This window comes from Panthera tigris, chromosome B2 (assembly GCF_018350195.1).
Source record: "Panthera tigris isolate Pti1 chromosome B2, P.tigris_Pti1_mat1.1, whole genome shotgun sequence".
Lineage (NCBI taxonomy): Eukaryota > Metazoa > Chordata > Mammalia > Carnivora > Felidae > Panthera > Panthera tigris.
The window spans coordinates 21246817-21268886 of NC_056664.1; the positions used below are offsets into that span (position 1 = coordinate 21246817).

Genomic DNA, 22070 nt, shown 5'->3' on the forward strand with positions numbered 1-22070 from the left:
TGTTTGTTCTGTTTCTTAAGTCCTTTTTAATTTATAGCAGCTCAAGAGATGGCCGCTTGTCCTCTGGAAAAGGACTTCTCACACTTTATTTTTTTTAATTTTTTAAAGTTTATTTATTTTGAAAGAGAGAGAGAGTAAGCGTGTGAGCAGGGGAGGGGCAGAGAGAGAGGGAGAGAGAGAATCCCAAGCAGACTCCATGCTGTCAGCCCAAAGCCAGGGCTTCCCAAACTTTGTGTGCAAGATCACTTGAAAATCTTACGCAGTTTTGGATTCAGTTCTAGGGTGGGGCCTAAGTGTCAGTATTCTAATAGGCTCCCAGATGATGCCAGTGCTGCTGACCCATTGATCACACTGAGGGAATGAGACTCTAAAAAATCCCTTGTTCCAGATTTCTCTTGATTGTTTTCTCCTGGTGTGTTTTAGCTAACATTTCTTTTAACTTGGAAGACTAATCTATAGGTTTGATTAGATTTAGATTAATCATTTTTGGCTGATATGTCATAACTTAAAAGTACTTTTCCCTGTATCACATCAAGAAACTCTATCTGATTAGTGATGCTAAACTGAGCACTAGATTAGGGTGGTAGCCACATGATCGTTCCATGTAACCAGGATCGGATAGGTCTTTTTTGCTTGCAACCTAGAAGTTACCTGTATACTATCACTTTGACACGCACCAATGTCCAGTTCTCTAAACCATTCACCATTTGATATTCCTTTCCTGAATCAGTAATGTTTCAGAAGTTGTGATGATTTTTAATTGAAATTTGTTTAATTTTTACTAACTGCTATTGTTTTGTAAAGTAAAGCTTTCTTTCATCAACTGGGACTTTTTGGTTACCTTAAAAGGACAATTCCTATTGAAAAAGGCTAAATGCTTAATTCTTATCTTTATTTTCCAATTTTCAAAGAGTTGGTTTAAAAGCCACCCAAATGGTGACAGATGAGTTTTTCCTAATTCTCTCCTTTTTGACTATCCTGTATAGACTCGGTTTTTCATAGAATCTGTGGATTTTAGTCAACTGTATTCTTTTTGATGCTCAAATTGTTAAAGAGTTTTGACTACTGGTTGCCTTTTTGAACTACCTCCAATCTTACCCTTTTGTACTTTGAATGATCCCTTACTTGTTGGCTCAAGAAGATAATCTAGACATTTTGTACTTTCTCTACCTTAGGCATGGAGCAAGCTGTTTCTCCAAGGACCCCTGGATGATACTTAGAAATGAAAATCTGGACATTAGGGATGTCCTTGACATTGGATGACATGGTTTCTAGGCCCATTCTGTGAACTGAGCTAGAAAATAGCTATTTTTTCAAATCCCAAATCATATTGATATTTTCAGTTCAATTTTTAATAGTATTTTTACTTAATTTTGTATGCTTGTATTTCTCTTATACTTGGTTCCTTACAGCAATAGTTCTCAAACTGTAGCCCTCCCCAGAACCACCTGAATTGCCTCTTCCCCTTGTTAGGCCCCACCCCCTAGAGTTTCCAATTGAGTAGGTCTGGGGTGAGGCCCAAGAATTTGCATATCTGTATTTTTAGGTGACTTTGAAGCTGCTGGTCCAGACCATACTTTGAGAGCCACTCTTAGAACATGCTTTTCTCAGAGTAAAGGGGTTGAGACAAATGGAAGATACTTTAGGTTGAAAAAATAGCCATTTCTTTCAGAGATGGTACATGTACTTTGCATATTTGAGGATAAAATGGAGAACACCAAGAGAAACTTTGAAGATCATGGAGCAGGAGGTGTGCATGGAAGCAGAAGGTCTCTCAAGCTTTGAGGAATTACCTTTGGGGAGTGGTAGTGTGAGGACAAGCGAGTGTAAGGGGCCAGCATTTATTTTGGAAGATTTTTCTCCATCTCACCAGAACATGAAAGAGGGGTGTGGTTTTAAACAATTTGAGCCTGTCCCTAATAAGGTTTTTTTTTTTTTCTTTTTAATTTTTTTAACGTTTATTCATTTTTGAGAGAGCACAAGTAGGGGAGTGGCAGAGAGAGAGGGAGACACAGAATTGGAAGCAGGCTCCAGGCTCTGAGCTGTCAGCACAGAGCCCGATGAGGGGCTGGAATCCTGAAACTGCAAAATCATGACCTGAGCCAAAGTTGGATGGTTAACCGACTGAGCCACTCAGGTGCCCCTAATAAGTTTTTTTATGAAGGGCAGGGTGGGCATTTTCAGATCGGGCCCATTTACTGAATATCATTAACATATTTTAGTGTTTTTTGTTTTTTCAGTTAACTGATTTTTTCATATACTTTAGGTTTTACTCTTAAAAGCTAAAATATTTTGATCTTAAATATTTTGTTGGATTTTTAAAAATAGTTTTTTAGGGTTTTGGGTAGGGAGGGTTGTAAGAGGGGGGTGTTTTTTCTTTGATGGCTGAAAAGCATCATTATACACATTAGTTATTGTTTTTTAGTGAAGTAAAATGCTGCTCTCTAGGCCATTAAGGTATTTGGAGCCATTTTCCCAAAAGCTGAATGTTTTTAGGCCACTATCTTAACTCTGTTTCTCATTTATATGCTTCTTTTTAAATTTTTTGTTAATGTTATTTATTTTTGAGAGAGGGCAGGTGGGGGAGGGGCAGAGAGAGAGAGAGGAAGACACAGAATTCAAAGCAGGCTCCAGGCTCTGAGCTGTCAGCACAGCCCAACGCGGGGCTCGAACCCACAAATGGTTTGATTATGACCGTAGCTGAAGTCGGATGCTTAACCAACTGAGCCACCTAGGCACCCTCTCATTTATCTGCCTCTTAACTTTGATGTGCTAGGTAGGTGATGGAGGTCTTTAGACTTGAGACTCCATTAAGCTGAGTTGGCTGCCTTACTGGAGTCAGATTGTTGTGTGTTGAAATAGGCATTGCAGTTCCTCTGAGGCACTTTTTCCTGTATTCTCATATTTAAAACCCTGCTGCAGGTGGTTGAAATTGTTGGAAGTCAGTAATCACCACTTCACATCTGCATAGTAACAGCTGTATTTGCACAGATGGCTGTTAGATTCTAAAGTACTTTTTGAATCAAATGTCACATTCAGCATATTGTTTATTTTAAAATATTATCTAGGGGTTCGTGGGTGGCTCAGTTCTTTAAGCATCTGACTTCAGCTCAGGTCATGATCTCACAGTTCGTGAGTTCAAGCCTCACATCGGGGTATGTGCTGACAACTCAGAGCCTGGAAGCCTGCTTCGGATTCTTCTCTCTCTCTCTCTCTCTCTCTCTCTCTCTCTCTCTCTCTCTCTCTCTCTCTCTCTCTCTCTCTCTCTCTCCCCCCCCCCCTCCCTCCCTCCCTCCCACTCTCTCTCTCTTTCCCCCTCCCCTGCTCGCACTCTGTCTCTCTCTCTCTCAAAAATAAATTTAAAAAAGAAACATAAAATATTATCTAGTAATTGGTCAGTTGTCTGAAGGCAGTAGTTTAGTCTGACCTTTCTGAAATCTGATGAAAGTTGTAGACTTCTTCAGAAAAATGCTTCTGTGCTCAGTTTTAGGTGAGTTGAGCCTCCCCAAATGCATCATTAACTAACCTGTTTTAATAAAGTACTGAGATCAGTTTTCACGTGATTTGTAGACTCAGTCTTAATATTTCATAGTCACTAACATTTAAGCACATTTTAGAAAAAATTTAGTTGCTAAATATTCTCGATAAACATTTACTATATATTTTAAAAATATGGTGATCTGGTAATTTTAGAAACTAAAAATTAAGATATTGTAGGTGGATTTTTTTTTTCATACCGTTCTTCATGAAATGCTTACAAATGAACCCCATACTTTGGTGTTAAATACCTTTTTTTTTTAAGCTGTAAAAATAATTATAATTTGTAACATATTCCCCAAAGAGCTTATCTTCCTAATATGTATGCAAAGGGCTCCTAGAAAATAAAAAGGGTAGTGGTCAGAGAGAAGACAGCTTTTTTAAAGAAACATAGGTGATGCTTACTGGTTGGACATAGAGAGACACCACCAATTTAGCTATTGTTTAGTACACTCCACTAAGAATCTAATGTAAGAGATAAAGAGAGGGATGCCTGGGTGGCTCAGTCAGTTAAGTGTCCAGCTCTTGATTCTGGTTCAGGTCATGATCTCACAGCTTGTGAGTTCTAGCCCTGCATCAGGCTCTGCACTGGCAGTGTGAAGCCTGCTTGGGCTTCCCTCTTTCCCTCTCTGCCCCTCCCCTCCCAGGTGCACACTTGCTCTCAAAGTAAATTAACATTGTAAAAAAGGAGATAAAGAGAAAAAAGTACAAAGATAATACTTAGGTGTGCAGGATGGTTTTGGTATTGATCATCTGTCTAAAAATTTCCTTTAATCTGCTGCTGCTTCCAGGAAAATGTATGAAATTGCCAAAAATTATGCAAACTGCATGGCTACGTTTATAAATATTAATTTGTAACCAATATACATGTTTTTGAGCTGCAAACTTCATACCTTACAGTATTTCTAAAGTGTTTACTTATGCATGTATAAGCATATTCATTGTAGAGTTTAAGAAGATTATACTTGGTGGCTTCAGTATTCTAGTAACCAAGATTAGGTCTTTTCCCATCCTGATTGCACGAAGTTTTGTTTTAATTGAGTTACTTCTTGAAGGATTATCTTAAAGGTTATTTTAAAAACCTATGCTAGATAAGAAGCATTTATTATTAGGGTATTTTTGCATGTGTGTGTGTGTTTTCTTTTTTTAACTTAGTGGTAAAGCTGAAGGAAAATGCTTTTTAAAGGTCTTTTGAATCCATTGTACTTAAAATAAGCAAGTTAAAAACTTTCTCTTTTCTTCCAGATAAAGCTTCACCAAGAAGGTTGCCCAGGAAACGGGCACAGAAGAGATCAGTGGGATCTGATGAGTAAATGTTCCTTTGTGCAACAATTCAGTCTTTACTTAACCTGCCCTAATGTTTTTCGGCCTGATGGGAATTAGTGCAGAGAAGCCATATCACCATAGAAGGCAACTACTACTTATGTGTGGACTGAGCAATCAGAGTCTGTGGCGATAATATTACTGAAAATGCACTGCATTCATTTTTCTAAAGTAACAAATTTGGTTTTTTTTAAGCCATTAAAATCTATGTGTGTGCGTGTGTATGTATGTGAGCAGTTGGTCTTACCAGAATCATTGTTGAACTACCTGAAGCATGCCTTTAGAATACTGAATATAATGATGTTGTCTCTTTTTGACATTTTCTGATATTTCCCCCCAAAACTTAATGAATATTTGTCCAATATGATTGTAGATGTCCTGCTTTTAGACTGTTTTAAAGGAAACTGTTTTTTAGAATTGCTCAAATCCCAGTTGATGGTACAAATTACTGTTTTGTTCTTGTTGCTGTTTTACAACTAGTATTCTAAAGGCACACACAGGAGTAGCTGCTTTTTAGCAATAGAATTGTTTTGGTATTTTTGCTGCTGTTTACTATAATGCGCACCTTCAGAAAACTTCCCAAATGAGTCCAAGGAATTTGGGGATTTCTAGCAACAAAATTGTGAAGCATGAGAAATCTGCTGATTTTGATATATAAAACCAGCCCCACCCTCTTTTTGTTTTTATTTTTGTTTTTACAAAAAAAAATGGTACATTTGTGGGAACTGAGTTGTGTTATCCATCGTTTTCTCTCTGACCCAAGAGGTAGCTCTGCAGTGATTTTAGACCTCTTTAAGTTGTCGTTTTGTTTTTTTTAAGAGATCATTTTTTCCCCCTTAATTAGAAGTATCTTGCTTTTAGAAAAATTGCCTTGGTCTACAGACTAAGCAAAAAGTCAGTTTATAGGGGCAGAGATATATTACAAGTAATACTAATCTGTTAAAAAAAGATGAGTTGGTTATTTTTTTAAGTAGTTAACCAGTTGGTTCTTATCTAATCTTTTGGGTATTTTGGTTGTTCAGAAGCATTTATTTTTTTAGTTAATCTAAAGAATTCCAAAGTTTTAAGCACTTAAGATCTCAACCAAAATTAAATTGGACTTCATAAAACCCTATTAGAGTCACTCTTGTCATAGGTAGTAAATAAAGTTTGGCATTATTGTCAGACTGGAAAAAGGGTAAAGTAAAATAGATGAACAAATTAAGAGGCTTTTCCTCTCTGTCTTTAAGCCATAATCTCCCACGTATATTTCGTAAGGAAATGGTAAATGAAATTCTAGTGGCTGTTTAATTCCTGATCGGTCTTTATTACAATGAACTGACCTCTCCTCCCCTCTTCATTATAATCCCCACTCATGTCCATGCAAAACAACAGCAAAACAAGACACACAGACAAAAAAATCTTTCCAGGTTCTTTAAGTATTTAAACATCTGAGCCAAAGCCAGAATAGAATAGAAGTTACTGTATAGTTGTTAATCATTTTGCAAGTAGGGGCTAAGGTGTCAAATTATCTATATTGGCATTGCTGAACTATAAACTTTCTATACCTGTAATATAAAGTGTTTGAGTTTTTAATTGGGCTGTATGATCAATAGCTTATTTTGAAAAAGCTCTATGAGCTGTAAAAACTGCATGTTTTTTGTTTAATGTAATATAGGAGACCTTCCACCTTCTCAAGGAATATATTCCAAAACATTGTTTTGTGAATTTCTAAGTTTGTGAAACTACTAGAACATAATGCGGTGAGGTGTAATTACAAAATTTAAATGGCTTCTAGAGAGTTTTATTGACTACTTGGTGATACTTAGGCAGTGGCAAAGCTACACTGAGTTACAGATGCCAGCCCTTCAGCCTCCTAAGTAATTTGCCTTACATACTAGCCTTTCCACTGCTGAGGTTCCGATCAGTGCCTCAGAAATCATTTGTCATGTTTCATTTTTTAGCATAGATTGGGAACAGTTGAAATCCTTTAAATCCTCAGCTGCCAGGGGTCTTCTATAGTATCAGTATGTGTTTAGCAGAAACTAACTCCATAATGAATGGAATTCAATTCCACACATGGTTTGTTCAAGCACACTTAATAAGTAGCCTATTTTTTAAATGTCTTTTTTAAATGTAAATATTTGGATGAAGTTTTTAAAGTTTGTTTTGATATATTCATTTGCTACACCAACCATGGTTTCAGAATTCACCTTTTGAGCAAATTGGTTTCAGAATCTGTAAAATGAACCAAGAATCTTGTATATCAAACCTGTTACCCAGACATGTGAGAATAATGTGTTCATAAAGCATGGATCTCGCTTTGGTTGTATAGCTTCATTCATTCATTTCATGGTCTCACATAGTGACTTTTAAGACTCCCCCTGCCTTCTTGAACCCTCTGAGGTGTTGTCTGAGGAGGGGTGGGGTGGGGTGGGAATGGGACCTGCAAGGTCCTGAGGAAGATAGAACTCAGAAGAAAAGGAACATGGGCTTGGTTTTAGTGAAGTTTTTAATTTCATATAAGCTTCAGAAAATAGCTTTGTGGAAGCTATTTTCCACAAAGGCAAATTTAGATCTTAAAACATTAAAAAGTCCACTGCCTGAAGCATGTATTTGCAGTGCATCAGCCTGTACTTGTATTTGCCTCTGTTAAGGAATAGTTAATGGTGAAAATATGACATTGAAATCTTTAATGACTGTTACTTCGGAGGTATAGTAGTAGGTAAATGTAATAATATGCAAGTCTCATATAGCATTCATCTTTTGTGGAAGAAAAAAGGTACTTGGTTAGTGCATTTAAATAATGCAGTTTGTTTTTTTTAACCTTGAACTTGGCAATACACATCATCTCTCACCAAGATTTTGGTAGGATACAGTCCTTGGGTTTTCAGTCTTCATTTTAGTTCCAAAATTAGATTTTAGCTTAAATTTAAAAATTTAAATCTGTACTTTCAAATATACTTGAAGTAATTTGCCACACTTTTGGACCACATCACTTATAGCTGTGAAATCAGTACATTTGCTCTAATTTTACTAAATAAAATCCTACTTGGAACATCTCCACCTTAGTGAAGAGCAGCCTGACATGTCAACCCCTTACTCTTAATTAGCATAAGTGGAATAGGATATTGGGAAGGAAGAAGAAAACTTACCTGACCTGCAGACATCTAAACAGTTTCTTTAGGGGCTCTTATGAACTTTGCCAGTTAGTATTTGTAGGATTTTTTTTTTTTTAATTTATACAAAAGCCTGAACTTTTGTAGTAACTAATTACGTAATCTGGAGTTTGCCCTTTTTTACATTTTGGAAGTATCTGGGAATATGGCTCTGAAGCTCAGGTACCATTTAATGTAGCTGCTTTTTTAAAGGCAGTAGGAAAGGAATTCACTTATTAAACATCAGTGATGGACTGTCCTCTTGGGCCTTTCCATTCATCATCTAATAAACCTTCAGAACAACTCCCTGAGGGAAGATGATTCTCATTTATAGAGGGGGAAAAACCAAACCCTGAATTTAAGTAGCTTGCTCAAGGCATTATGTATTGAATTTAGATTCAGAACTTTTTCTGAAACTCCCACATTCTTTACCCTGACCCATGTTTAAGACGGAATTTTATAAAACCAAGCATTTGGGCAGATTCAGCAACCAGAAAGTTCCAAAAAACTCAATACTGAATGTATTATGTCTATGCTTGTACTATACAATAGTATATAAATGCCATTCAACTCTAGAACGCTGTAAAACCCCAGAATCTTCTCAGCTGTTATATGTCGATTTGTGCATTAGTTTGTGATGTTTTTGAAATTTTTATATGATGATTCAGTTATTCACAATACCCTATTTAATCTTAGTTAATGACATCTCTTAAATGTACTCCTGAGTAACAAAATCATGGTCTTTAAAAACGTTTTCTTTAAGATTTGACGGGATTTTCAAGTTTTAAGGGGTAGAAGATTCATCTTTGTGTAAAGAGATGAGGATGAGGGGCTTGTGTGTGTTTCAGTCAGTTAAGTGTCTCTTGATTTCGGCTCAGATCATGATCTCACAGTTTTGAGATAGAGTCCCCACATCAGGTTCTTAGGTGGACAGTGGAGCCTAACTTAAGATTCTCTCGCTGCACCTCACCTATTTGCATGCATGTACTCTCAAAACAAAACAAACAAATGAAAGTGAATTACAGTTGACCTTTGACTAATGGGTTTGAAAGGTAGGGTCCACTTATATGTGGATTTTTTTCAATAAATAGTGCTGTAAATGTATTTCCTCTTATGGTTTTCTGTGAATTTTTTTAATGTTTTATTTATTTTCTTTTTAAAAAAATTTTTTTTTAATGTTTATTTATTTTTGAGACAGAGACAGAGCATGAGCAGGGAAGGGGCAGAGAGGGAGGGAGACACAGGATGTGAAGCAGGCTCCAGGCTCTGAGCTGTCAGCACAGAGCCCGACGCGGGGCTTGAACTCACAGACTGTGAGATCATGACCTGAGCCGAAGTCGGATGCTTAACGGACTGAGCCACCCAGGCACCCCTTTTAATGTTTTATTTTTGAGAGAGACAGTGTATGAGTGGGGCAGGGGCAGAGAGGGAGGCACAGAATCTGAAGTAGGCTCCAGGCTCTGAGCTGTCAGCAGAGAGCCTGACATGGGGCTTGAACCCACAAACTGAGATCATGAGCTAGAGTCAGATGCTTAACTGACTGAGCCATCCAGGCACCCCTCCTCTTAAGATTTTCTTAACCTTTTTTCTAAAGCTTTATTACAGGGATATAGTATGTAATATACAAATATATGTTAATTGATTATATTATTGGTAAGGGTTCTGGTCAGCAGTAGGCTGATTAGTACTTAATTTTGGCAGATATTTTGGAGTTAAGTTTTTGGAATTACTCAAAAGGTATATGTGAATTTTTTAATGCATGGGAATTGGCAACCCAAACCCTGCATTCAGGGGTGACCTATTCATTCTTGGGTTATACAAGTACACAAAATTGGGATTGTAGGTTAGGCTTGTGTCTTCTATCTATTCAAGTAGGGATTTTGCTTAGTGGGCATCATGGAGCATTAAAAAGAAAATCCCATGTCCTCTAGAAAACATGAAGGACAGCCCGTATGTAGACTTCTGTTGTAGTACCTATGTCAGTTTATCACTGTGTTGCTTTTCCCTCTGCTAGACTGAGTTCCGCATCTTGTTTGCCTTTTATCCCCAATTTCTAGCTTGCAGTTGTCATGTGGGAACCACAAGGTTTAAAGAAAGTACGAGAAAGTGTGGGCCAATTTTCATTTGTCAACTCTTCCATGGGATTGTGTTCAGAGGTATTTCTGGTGATAACCCAATATCATTGGCAATTGTCAGGTTGAACAAGGACAGATGGTATGGTATGCTAGCGTTGGGATTAGGGTGTGGTCCACCATGGCCACTAGCCAATGGTGGCCTTGAGAAAGCAGCTCATCTCTGAAGTCTTGATGTGTTCTTTTTAAATTGAGAGATACTCGAAGTGTCAGTCCCAAATTGTCTGATTGTGTTACCTACGAACCCTTACTTAATACAGTATTATTAAATGATTCTTCATAAATTTTGTTGACTTAGCAAAACGAAAAAGAACTAAGGTACAGAATGGACTGCCTAGAGGCTGCCTGAGGTTCGAATCCTAGCTCTCTTAATTAGAGCAAGTCGTATCACCTCATTGGCTTCAGTTTTGGGTACCGACCTTTTGGAGTTGTTAGCGGTTCAGAACAACATAGCCTAGCACACCAGAAGCTATGGAAGTGATTGCTGCTGCTGTCACAAAGCGCCACGCTGTTAACGTCCCATGATGCGTATACGCAGTGGTGTACCTGGCACTTTTTGGACTTCTCTGTGGAGTAATATAGTTAAATCTGTATGGGAAAGCTAAATCCTGGTGGTTTTTTAAGCTAAAGAGTGAAAGTCTTAAGACGGACATGTAATGTGGCCAGCGCTCCACATTTAACAGTGAACCAGAGTAGTGGGGCTGGCACTGGGAGTGCTGTTGTAATCTCTTAGAGCCTGCACATCAAGCTGAGAATTCTGTCTTTCAGAACCCTTGGAGTGGCTACAGGTTTTCCAGTGGTGGCAGTGCTTTTCAAAACATTTTTGAAAGCCCTCAGAATTTCTTTGAGCTTCACACCGAGCCACCCAAAGAAAATCAGTCATGTTTGTGTATCTTCAGAAATCTATTTGATCATCCGTTTTACATTTATCAAAATAGGTGCTCAGGCTCTAAAAGCATTTTAGACAGGGGTAGGAGAAATATTTTAGTCAAGAATAGTGTTCAGATTGAGCAAGTAATATATATATATATATATATATATATATATATATATATATACACACACACACACACACACACATATACACACATATGTATGTATATATGCACACATGTATATATGTGTGTACATATATATGTATATACACACACATATATACACATGTAGATAGATATATACACACACACACACACACACACACACACACACACATCAAACATCTGTGTTCTTCTATACATTCTTAATACAACTATCCTAGATAACTGCATTATCTGTGATGAAACCACTTCAAGTTGCCCACAGGCACCCATGGTGCAGATTTGGCCCATTGCTATCTCTAGCTTTACTGGGACAAGATCCGTGAATACTCAGACAGGGAGCACGTTCACATTCACGCACAAAATATGCTTACCTGTGTTCTAGTTTCATTGCTTAGGATTGGCTTGATAGCTTCTCTGAGGTTAGATATGTTCTGTGTTTTTTTGTGCTGTCACAGCCAGAAGTCAAGATGGATTTATAAATACTCTGGACAGTGGCTCTTTTAAAAAGACCTGTAGAAGATTTAAAGCAGTTGGTTCTCAGTATACTTGAAAACAGGACTTCATCCCTTGAACTCTTCCAGGCAGTTGATGATTAGAGTCCTATGCATTTTAAGGTCTTGAATTTAATGTCTCAAAACTGTTCATAATCAAGTGAACTTTCCATGGCTTAGAAATACTGGTTGTGTATTTGAATTCACCCCTACAAGCTGCTGGCACTCTGTGTCTTCACTAAGTGGGAAAATAAGACCTAGAGGGGGTCTTGCCTGTCCTGAAGCCGTCCGCAGAGCCCTTCCTAGAGTATTGTCATTTCCAGAACCACCGGTAAGATCCTGTGACCCATGGGGCACTACAGTGACTTTTCACATGGCTGATGACCTGATAGATCTGGTTTCGAGGAGGAATCCTGGACGGGCGCTGTCTTGGTTATCTGTGCAGTGAAGACTTTACTATGCTGATGCTGTCTACACGAGGTGCCCAGAACTGTTATGGGACCTTACTCAACTGTCACCAATCCCATTTCTCAGATTCTTGAGACTTCTATTTCCAGATGTGCACCTCCTTTCCCATTGTCCTCACCATCTCTGACTTTTTTCTTTTTGTGCCCACCTATACAGAAACCCTCCTGTCTTAAGTCTTTTGCAGGATTCTCTTGCCCCTCGACCTGCATTGCTGTTTATGTTGTTTTCTCTCTTCGTCAAAGTATCTCTTAAGCTATTGGCTTCTTTTTCTTCATTAGGCTTTCAGTCTTTTACATTTCATTCAATTTAGCTTCTGTCCCCACAAACCTGCTCTCAGGATCTCATGGTTCCCTACTTGCCAGCCTTCTGCAACTCAGTTCTCTGGCCTCCACTTGTGCATTTAACCCACTGGCCACCAGGCCCCCCTGCCAATTCCCCTCAGTTCCTGTGATGCTCTTACCTCCTTTACATGTCACCGCTGACTAACCCCAACCTTTGGTCATTGTTCTCTCTGTACTGGCTTTGAATAGCTTTATCTGCTGTGTTTATTACCTCAATCCCCAGCTATTTTCCTGGTGCCCTCCTGCCTGTGATTTCCTGTTCACTTAAACTTTTTATTGTAACCCTGAACAAACATGTCACAGATGTTTATTTCCCTGCGTGAATCTCCCCTAACTTCTCACCATTCTCTAGTAACACGACTCTCATTTATCCAGTATTAAATCTTAAAAAGTCTGAGTATAGTCATTTGCACATAAGTATTTAATAAATTCTTAACTAATTTTAGCTCTGCTATGGATTAAATTAGATTACAATTCTGCTTCAAAATCTAACAATTTAAGAACTTCAAAGAAATCTGAACTCAATTCATCATAGGCAAAACTACTTCTGGTTCAAAATATTTCTTTTAATATTTCCTAATTCATTGCAGGAGGTCTTGGGTTTAGTATTTTAATTCCAGTGCTTTCAGACTTGGAAATGTGATTTCTAGCAGTGTATTTTAATCAGGTTATTTATGACACAACTTTCTTCTGCAGTGTGAGATTTTATTTGGTGACTGTATCTAAGATGTTATCTGGCTGTCTTGTAGGACTCTTCAATGAAAGTTGGCCTGATTAAACCATAACATTCTTGTGCAGCTTTGAGAATGTTCCTGCTGTATGAGTATCTCTTATCACAGTTTTTCCAGTTTGGTAAATTCAAGAACACCCTTTTTCTTTGTTATTTCCATTGGTCTAACCTACCGCCCAAACCGTCTGCTGCATCTTCTAAAATTTACATATCCCTTCATTAAAGCTGATCTCGAAAGTATTTGTATGCAGTAAAAATGTTTCCTAAAGTGCCACTGCATATTACTTCTAGGTCTTAACGATGAAAAGCACGAAGTGAATCTAAAACATTAAGCAAAAAAAGGAAAACTACAGTATTGATCTTAATTACCCCCTGGAATTTGTAAGAAAAAAAAAAAAGCTTCACACATTGTCTGCATTTAAAATTCCGACATTTCAAGTAACAAAGTCTTCTTTTAGAATAAAGATGATTTAGGGTGAGTTTTGTGCTATTTGTCAGTGAGTTGACTGTTCAGGTGGTGGACGTAAAACCCACCCCCCACCACTCTCACATATTGAGAGTTTGGGTTCCCAGTAATTGTAGAGACTGCATCCTCTGACCTTTTAGACATTTTTTAAGCAAGCAGAGATACATCTTTGATTTAGCTTACTCAGCACATATCGATGAGTCAGTACCTAGAATTTCCTTTTCAAGATTTTATTATAAGTGGCAGAACTGAATTAATGTGTTCTTCATGGAAAAAGTATGGAGATCTCCAAAAAACTTTGGAAATTTAGTGTTTGTAACTATGTCATGTTTTTTAGTCTTTGCTGCTGAAAGGGAAAAAAAAATGAAGAATCAAAATATTAGGACAGTAAGAAACCAGCATTTTAGTTTCTTGTCCACAATGCTTAAAACACTCTGTATTCTATAAATTTCAGATTAGTCCAAAGTCTAAAGAGCAGTATACCCACAGAATGCTAAAGTAGGTTTTTGTGGTAGGGTGATAGACTTTTTTTTTCCTTTTCAAGATGTTTGTAATATGCTTATATTTTATAATGGAAGAAATAAGTGTTAAATTTATCGGAGCCTCCTACAATGAGTATAATAATCACAATGGTTGTGGGCAGTTTTGCTGTAGCTCATAAAATGAGCCCATCTTTAAAACTTGGATGTATGGTCACTTTATATATTCAAAAAAATTAAGGTAGATTATTGATGGAAAATCCTTGAGAGTATTTTTCATTTTTTCCTTAAAGGAACCAAAGCTTCCCATGTGTTATTTTTCGAATTTAATAAACGATCTCTGTAGCCAGGTTTGTGCCAGGCACTGAGTGCTGGCGCTCTTCCCCCACACCTTGTGCGCCAATCCCTGTGCCCATGATGGCCCAGTGATTCCAGTCCGGCCCCTTGTCTGGACTCCAGTCCCACTTAAGTTGGAGCATGGAGACCCACCGTCGTCCACAGGCGCTCTGGTATTCCCTTGCCTCTCACATCTCTTCTGCTTCCCTCTGGCCCCCAGCCTTGGCAGGTCTTGAGCCCACACATTGTCCTTGATTCTCCTTGCCGGCTAGCCTTCCCTGACCTGCTTACCTCATCCAAGGCCTCTGCTCAAGCACCTGCATCACACCACTGTTTATTGTCCGTATTCCCTCACCACTATCTGAGATTACCTTGTTCTTCCATTATCTGTCACCCCCTTTGGAAATGGAAAGTTTTGTGACAGCAGGAGTTTTATTTAACTTAACCGGATCACCAAGGCTTAAACCATTACTAACACATGATAAATGTTTGAATATATATGGATTATTTAATTATCACACAACCATACGGTGAAGTAGGTATATCCTCATTTTGCAAGTGAGGGACCTGAATACACAAGTAGCTTACTAAAAATCACTCAACTATTAAGTGACAAAGCTGAGATCAGAATACAGGTGTGTCTGTGTCCAGAACTTTCACAGGATCTCCCTCATGATACGGAAGTTTTCCAGGTGGGAGTCTGGTCACCATTCACTGGAAACAGCAGAAAATAGGCTGAATTGCTGTGCTTTGGATTCACACATGCCCGAGTCTTGGCTTCCCTCTGTGCACATACGCACCAGACTTCCAGGCTCACATGGCGGACGACTGTACCCTGGAGGATTCTAGAGAATAAGAGGCTGAAACGGCCTCTTCGTGGTACATTTCAGCCCCGCAAGGAAGCGCTTACTGAAACAAAAAAAGGAAACTGGCAAGCAAGTGCCCAAGAGTTGCTAAAGTGTGGTTGATACGAAATCCTGTAGGTGAGTTCTAGAAAAAAGGAAGTGAAAAAATAAGGAAGCTGTGGCTTCAAAATGAAGTCAGTTCCCAAATTGTGACTGAATTGTAACCTTAAATGTGTTTTTTTTGTTGTTAAATGCATAATGACAAACTTAGTAAATTATACCAAGTTGAGACAGCTAAGTAGCTATCATAGGTGCACAGAGGCTGCCCACTAGCCATTACAGGATCACCATAAGGAAAGAGACCAAAGAATACTAGCAGTGTAAGCCCCCTTCAGGTAGTGTTTCAAGTCAAGAGACTAGCTGTGTTAAGATAGATATAGATATATTTTTTTAATTACTGAATTTGTAATAGGAATAATTGTGTGTTTTGGGTTTCATAATTTATTATTTTTTAAGTTTTTTTTGAGAGAGGGAGAGGGAGAGAGAGAATGAATGGGGGAGGGCCAGAGGGCAAGTGAGAGAATCCCAAGCAGGCTCCACACAGTGTGCAAAGCCCAACTCGGGGCTCAGTTCCACAAACCGTGAGATTGTAACCTGAGCTGAAATCAAGAGTCGGATGCTCAACCAACTGGGCCACCCAGATGAAGCCCTTGGGTTTCATAATTTTAAATCAGTAGTACTCTTCTTTTAGAATCCTGTTATTCCCAGGTTACCTGTCTGCGTGGGTGTGTTTTGCTGCCCTCTGCTGCTAACAGTTGGTACAACAGTGAAGTGTTGACTCCCAGGGCTACCCCTTAACATTGCTAGAAAGGTGAAGGATTGGGAAGAAGACAAGTCTGTGTTAGGAATTTTTCTCTCCTAAAGCAAACTACTGTTTCAACCAATGCAGCCCAACCACACTATGCATGCCTCTGCTCCCCACAACTAACCCCCAAAACTAAACATCAAAGTGAGAAATGGTGCTTTTGCTAAGATGTCAATGAAATGATTTGGATTTTTAAGTTATTTGAAGGATCACATCAGTAGAAAGGTGAATGCTGTAAAAGACACCCCTCCAGCCAACCACACCCAGAATGTGTTCTCTAGATTAATCTTAACCTTCCAAGAGCCATCCACCCCTCTGCTTTGCCTCCATCATGTACACACACACACACACACACACACACACGTTTACTTCAGATGAACTAACCAAATATTTTCGCTTGTTGGACATGAGTGCAGTGTGATGGTTAATAGCTATTGAAACTAGATTTTGCTTGACTCAAGGCTCACCCACTTAGTGGCTGGATAAACTTAGACTTGCCACTTAACTGGTCTCAGCCTGTTTCTTCTGTAAAATGGGAATAGTAACTGGAGTTATTAGTCACTAATATTCAATGAATATTTATAAAGCCCTCACTATATGTCAAGTGTTGCATTGAACTTATTAAGATAACTGCATGTAAAGAAAGCTTATCTCAAAGCCTGGTCCAGAGTAACCTAATTTTCACCAGTAAGAAGTAGGTTTCTTTTCCTCATAAGTAATTTTTGTGTGTCAGCAGCTAAAAAATCATCCTGTGAAATTCTAAAGGGTGGTGCCCTTCCTATTTTCTGTACTTAACAGAGCCTCATATGTTATTACAGTTAGAAAGAATCTTATGAGTTATCTGGTCTAGCTTTTGCCAGTCCAAGACTCTCTTCTGTGACCCCCCCGTATGGACACCTCCACTGGGCCAGGCACCCATTCCATCCTTGGACAGCTCCCCTATTAGACAATTCTTTCTTGAACACAAATTGCCTCCTTGTGGTCTGTTTCCCAGTTTTCCCCAGATCATCTTAGAAAAAATCTGCTTGCTTTCTCTCATGACAGTCCTTCATATATTTGAGGAGACCTATCATTCTTACTTTGTAGGCTAAAGTAAAAAGTAATAATAACCACCTCAGCCTACATGGATTTTTCTTTCTAAAATATTCCCATTATTTTTTTTTCCAAGGGAACACTGTATTAAGATGATGGAAAACACCTAGCCACTTAAAGTCATACATACTGTATTGAGTAGTGTAATTTAAGGGTCCAAAATAATTATTTGCAACTAAGGTTGGAAATAATCACCATTTGTTCCCTCCCTCCAAAATGCATTACTTCAGCAGTTATTTGCTGTCAGGCAGCATTCATGAATGCAGGTGCCCATAAGATTGGATGGAGGAGGCTTGCTTAAAGCACAGTGTTCAGGGCACCATCCCCAGAGCTTCTGACTTGAGTTCTGGGCTGGAGCCCAGTAATCTGCATTTTAATAAGCATACCCAGTGCTCCCACATGCTACAGTGTGCCCCCAGGAGAGCCTGGTGTCCCACCCGAAGCGCTACCTGGTGCAAAGGAAGGAGCCCATCTTCTCTGCTGGCCCCCGGGGAACCCCTAACTAGCCGAAGGGCAGGGCAGCACCTGCACCACAGACGGGGATGTGTTGGGTTGCTGGGCTCTGGGGACCCTCCTTCTGCTTGTACAGGAATGGGGCTGCTTCGCTTGCCTTTTCCTATCATTCCTGCCCTCTTCTGGGATGCCCCAGAGGCCAGCTAAAGGCAGTGGTGGCGGCTGACCCTTTGAGCACTCCCTGTGATCCAGAAACTCTTCTAAGCATTTTACTTGTGTTCACTCATTTAATGGCCAGGGCCCCCTGCCCTATGAGAAAGGCTCTAATACCATCGTGGTACAGCCAAGGAAACGGAGGCCTCGAGCAATAAGGCAGATTGCCCACTGTCAATACCCTGCTTTAGAGATAGTAAGGCCATCCAGGATCTGGACCTGGGCAGTGTGACTCCAGGAGCCCTGGCCCAAGGCACCGGGAACCCTCCCAGGGCTGTCAGACCCATCCTCCCAAACACTGATGTCCCAAAGCCACCTCAAACTCAATCTGGGAATTGGTCACTTTTCTCCCTAGGTCACTTTCTCCTTCAGTGTTTCCTGCCTCCGTTGGTGTGGTCACTGCCACGGGAAGCCCCCGTTTTACAGGTCCCCCCTCCTTCCTACCTCTTACCAGTCTCTGCTCAGCTCACTTCCTGCATTTGACAAGTACAGCTGGCCCACGGGGGCGTGGTGCTGGCTGTCACTTGTCATTGCTGGGGTAGCTCAGACCCCACGTCCCACTGCCAGCCCGGTCCTCTTCAAACCCACCACCACCCACACACTGCCCTGTGCTCATCACAGATTGGCCTCCCGATCCTGTTGCTCTCCCCTGCTTAAAACCTTGCGGCGTCTCCCCACAGCCTGCATGACGAAGACCAAATCCTCCACTGTTTGTTTCCCCCGGACCTCGGAGCTGCTGTCTCACTAGTCCCCACGTTGAAACCGTTCCCCCGCTGAGCTGCCTGTCCTCTGCGCACAGCACCCTGTTGCCACCATCCAGCCCTCTCCCTAGATGGAGGACCCTGACACTCTGCCCCTACCTGCTGGCCGAGCACCTCGCTTGCGGGTAACCTTTCATTCTGATACAGTTTCAAACTTCCAGAAAAGTTGCAACATAGCCCAAATTCCCTCTACTCTTAACCCTCATGCTGATCATTACTCGTTAACATTTTGCCACATATACGCGTACACGCTGACCTATTTGAGGGTGAATTGTAGACATGATGCCCCTTTGCCCCTGAACACACCCGTGTTTATGTCCAAAAGACAAATGCACTCTCTTATATAACCAAATTACAGTGGTCGGAGTCCGGGAGTTTAACACTGATGCGAGGTTTTCTAATCCACAGGCTGTGGTCGGGTTTCACTAATTGTCTCCGTGATGGTCATCACGGCTGCATTTTTTTTTCTGGTCCAGGAGCTAGTCCAGGATCACCTGTTACATTAGTTGTCAGGTCTCCTTAGTTTCTTTTAACCTGAAACACTCCCTCAGTGTCTCAGGACTCAAAAAAGCATGTTTAAGGAGTCAGGCAGGTTGCTTTGCAGAGTGTCCCCCAGCTAGAGCTCATGTGCTATTTCCTTGCCCTCAGATTCATATTATGCCTTTCTGGCAGGAACAGCACAGAAGTGATGAGGAGCCCCGCTCAGTGCCGTGAGCCAAGAGGCACCTGCTTCTGCTGTTTTGTCGTTACTGTTGTTGATACTGATGACCTGGGAGATGTGGGGGTCTCAGTTTGTCAACCTCGGTTTTCACGTCACCTCTTCAAAAGGAAGCTTTCTTAGCCTCCCGCACCCCTCTTCCAGGCACCCACAGGTCTGGGGGCGCTGTTCCTATATCGCCATTCTCAGCGACTCGATCTAATCCTGGTGGTTGTGTTCCTGTGTCCCCCACTCTGCTGCAAGCTCTGTGAGAGCAGGGACCACACCTTGTTCGCCAGGGCAGCCCCTGCTCCCAATTCAGGGCCTGGCACGTAGTAGGTGCTTCATACATAATGCTGAGTGAATGAAAGAGTGCGTGAGACTATCCTTGAGCAGGTTCAGTCACAAAGCAAACCCCCACCCAGCTCTCTCCGGATCAGGCTTTGTGGCTTTTTCTGCTTTACTCGTGGAGCATGGCTAAGTTTTTTTTTATTTCTTTTTATGCCGGGTTCTCGCTGAAAGCATGAAAGTCTTGACTAAAGCCCAATAAAGAGGCACTGTGTTTATCCTTTCCTTGGGGAATCACAGGATGGACCGATTTTAGAAACTTCGAACCCCAGTTTAAGATTTTCCCATTTGCTTCTTCTTGGCGTGTGGAAGGGTCAGGGTGGGGGAGATTCTCTGGGTCTTTTCTCATGTGAAATATTTGGACCCGAAAGAGCAGCACGAAGCATCTTTGGTGGGCAGGGGGGCCCACAGCCCAGTGGCCTCTGTCCAGCCACACCAGCCACACACCGCACCCCGGGTCGGGAAGTGATTCAAGGGCTGTCCCGAAGCCTCTCAGGAGGTCACTCTCTCCCTTTGTTGTTTCAGACGCAGGAGGAGGGAGACGCACTGATGTTGTCATCAGACCTCTCCCGAAGCTTCTGCCATCTCATGGTCTCCAGGGGCTGGGGCTACGGCTCCCCACAAGCCTGCTGCAAGGAAACCCCACCCCCCGGACGTGCGGTTCCTGGAGACCGGCCATCCTCTCTGCACCATTTTGCTATTTGTGAAACCTAGGACAGCACCAGCCCCCTCAGCTGGATCCTCCCCTGGCTCCCGCGGAAAAGCCACCGCTGGGAATGGCTGTGCGACCAGGGCTTTGTGGCTTTTGAATAACGGCTGTCGTGCGTTGTTTCTGGGTGGACGTGTCCTACCTAGCCCATCAGGCCTCCCCTGCCAGCAGGTAGGATGGGGATGTGGGGACCCGCCAACAGCGAGGACCGAGTGAACTGTATGCCCCAAGCAGTAGATTCATTCCGTTCAGCTTGCTCTTACCCCATTACGTAGATGGTGGCAAAGGTCAGGAGACAGGCGGCTCTGGGTGAAGGGACTTGGTTGCAACACACACCTTAGCAGCTTCCAGGTTCATCTTGGGGACATGTTCCGAGATGAGCTGGGCTGAGAGGGGCCTCAGAAGGAGTTGGGCAACCGTGGCACTCGCAGGGCCTCGGGAGCAGGAAGAGCTGAATAATGCTCCCCGTGATGGCAAGTGAGCAGGCCTTTTCCATGAGTGGGGTCCTTCCTCCGTCTCTGAGGCCTGGCTTCTGTGTGCTGGTGCTCATAATAGGCTCCCCAGGGCCCTTTCATTATGCTGACATGAATTAAGTTGAATTGCATTGAGTTGAATTGGACTGAAATAAATTGAATTGAAAGGCGTACAAACAAGTATGAATCTCTCGCTGAGTGCCAGGCCCCAGGGAATCACCAGAATCGTAATACAGTCCCGTCCACACCCACTGGGCCTTATAAGGACACTACCTCAGACTTGCAGCAGGAACACGTTTGGGGGGCGGGGGAGGAGGAGAAGGGGCAGGGAGGGCGGTGGGGGAGGCTTCGAGAGGAGACGTTCTTTGAGCTGAGCCTTCAAGTGCAGAGTGGGGACTCCGGAGAGGAGGGAAAGGCAAGAAGGACATTACAGACCGGGCAGGTAGCAGGAACAAAGCAACTTGTGTGTGAGGAACAGGGGGAGGTGGCGATGAAGCCAGTGACCATGATCCAGCCGAGAGATGACACAGAGTCACACAGAGAAAGTGCGGCTCAGATGTGGCCGGGGATCCTCGTGCATCCCAACCACCTAGAACATTCCGCACACCTAAAGTGGAGTTCCCAGGGGGCTGGCCCAGGAATCTGCATTTTTTAAACCACCTCTACAAGTGAATTCAGAGTTGGAGACTGGCCATCAGGGGGTGGAGGGGAGCCTCTGCCGGGTGATCAGGTCCTGTGTCAACTGAGTGATCGGCACATTTCGTGCAAGTCAGAACCCCCGGAGGGCCCGTTAGCACACAGAACTGCTGGCCTCAGCCTCAGATCCTGAGTCAGCAGGTCTGGAGTGGGGGCCTGGGTATTCTCCTCGTGGATATGCTGCCAGGGGGTGATGGGGATGCCACTAGGCAGCCAATCTGAGGAAACACCCCTCTGGGAACCCAGCCGGACTGAAGGAAGCCCACCGACCCTTCTGCGGCTCTCAGGACTCAAGACAGTCATATTGGGACCACTCACATTTGCCCATCCTTGGTTTCCAGCCGTCTGTGACACAAGTGTGGTGCTTGGGCATGTGACATACCCAGTACTCACTGATCCCAGGGTGGGTGAGCCTGGGCCGAGCAGCCCAGCAGACCC

General features: G+C 41.8%; 1 protein-coding gene across 2 annotated transcripts in view; it reads left to right on the forward strand.

The window, feature by feature from the left end:
• Positions 1-21161, forward strand: part of SSR1 (signal sequence receptor subunit 1) — a 40448-nt gene extending 19287 nt beyond the window's left edge. The window contains exons 8-9 of one of the 2 annotated variants that reach the window (XM_042985787.1): positions 4783-4846; positions 20280-21161. In XM_042985787.1, coding sequence (XP_042841721.1) covers positions 4783-4846; positions 20280-20304 — 89 coding nt within the window. In that variant the 3' untranslated portion in view covers positions 20305-21161. Of the gene's footprint in view, positions 1-4782; positions 7162-20279 lie in introns of those variants that run through there. The other variant, XM_042985788.1, reaches the window with a different exon arrangement.
• Positions 21162-22070: the final 909 nt, after the last annotated feature.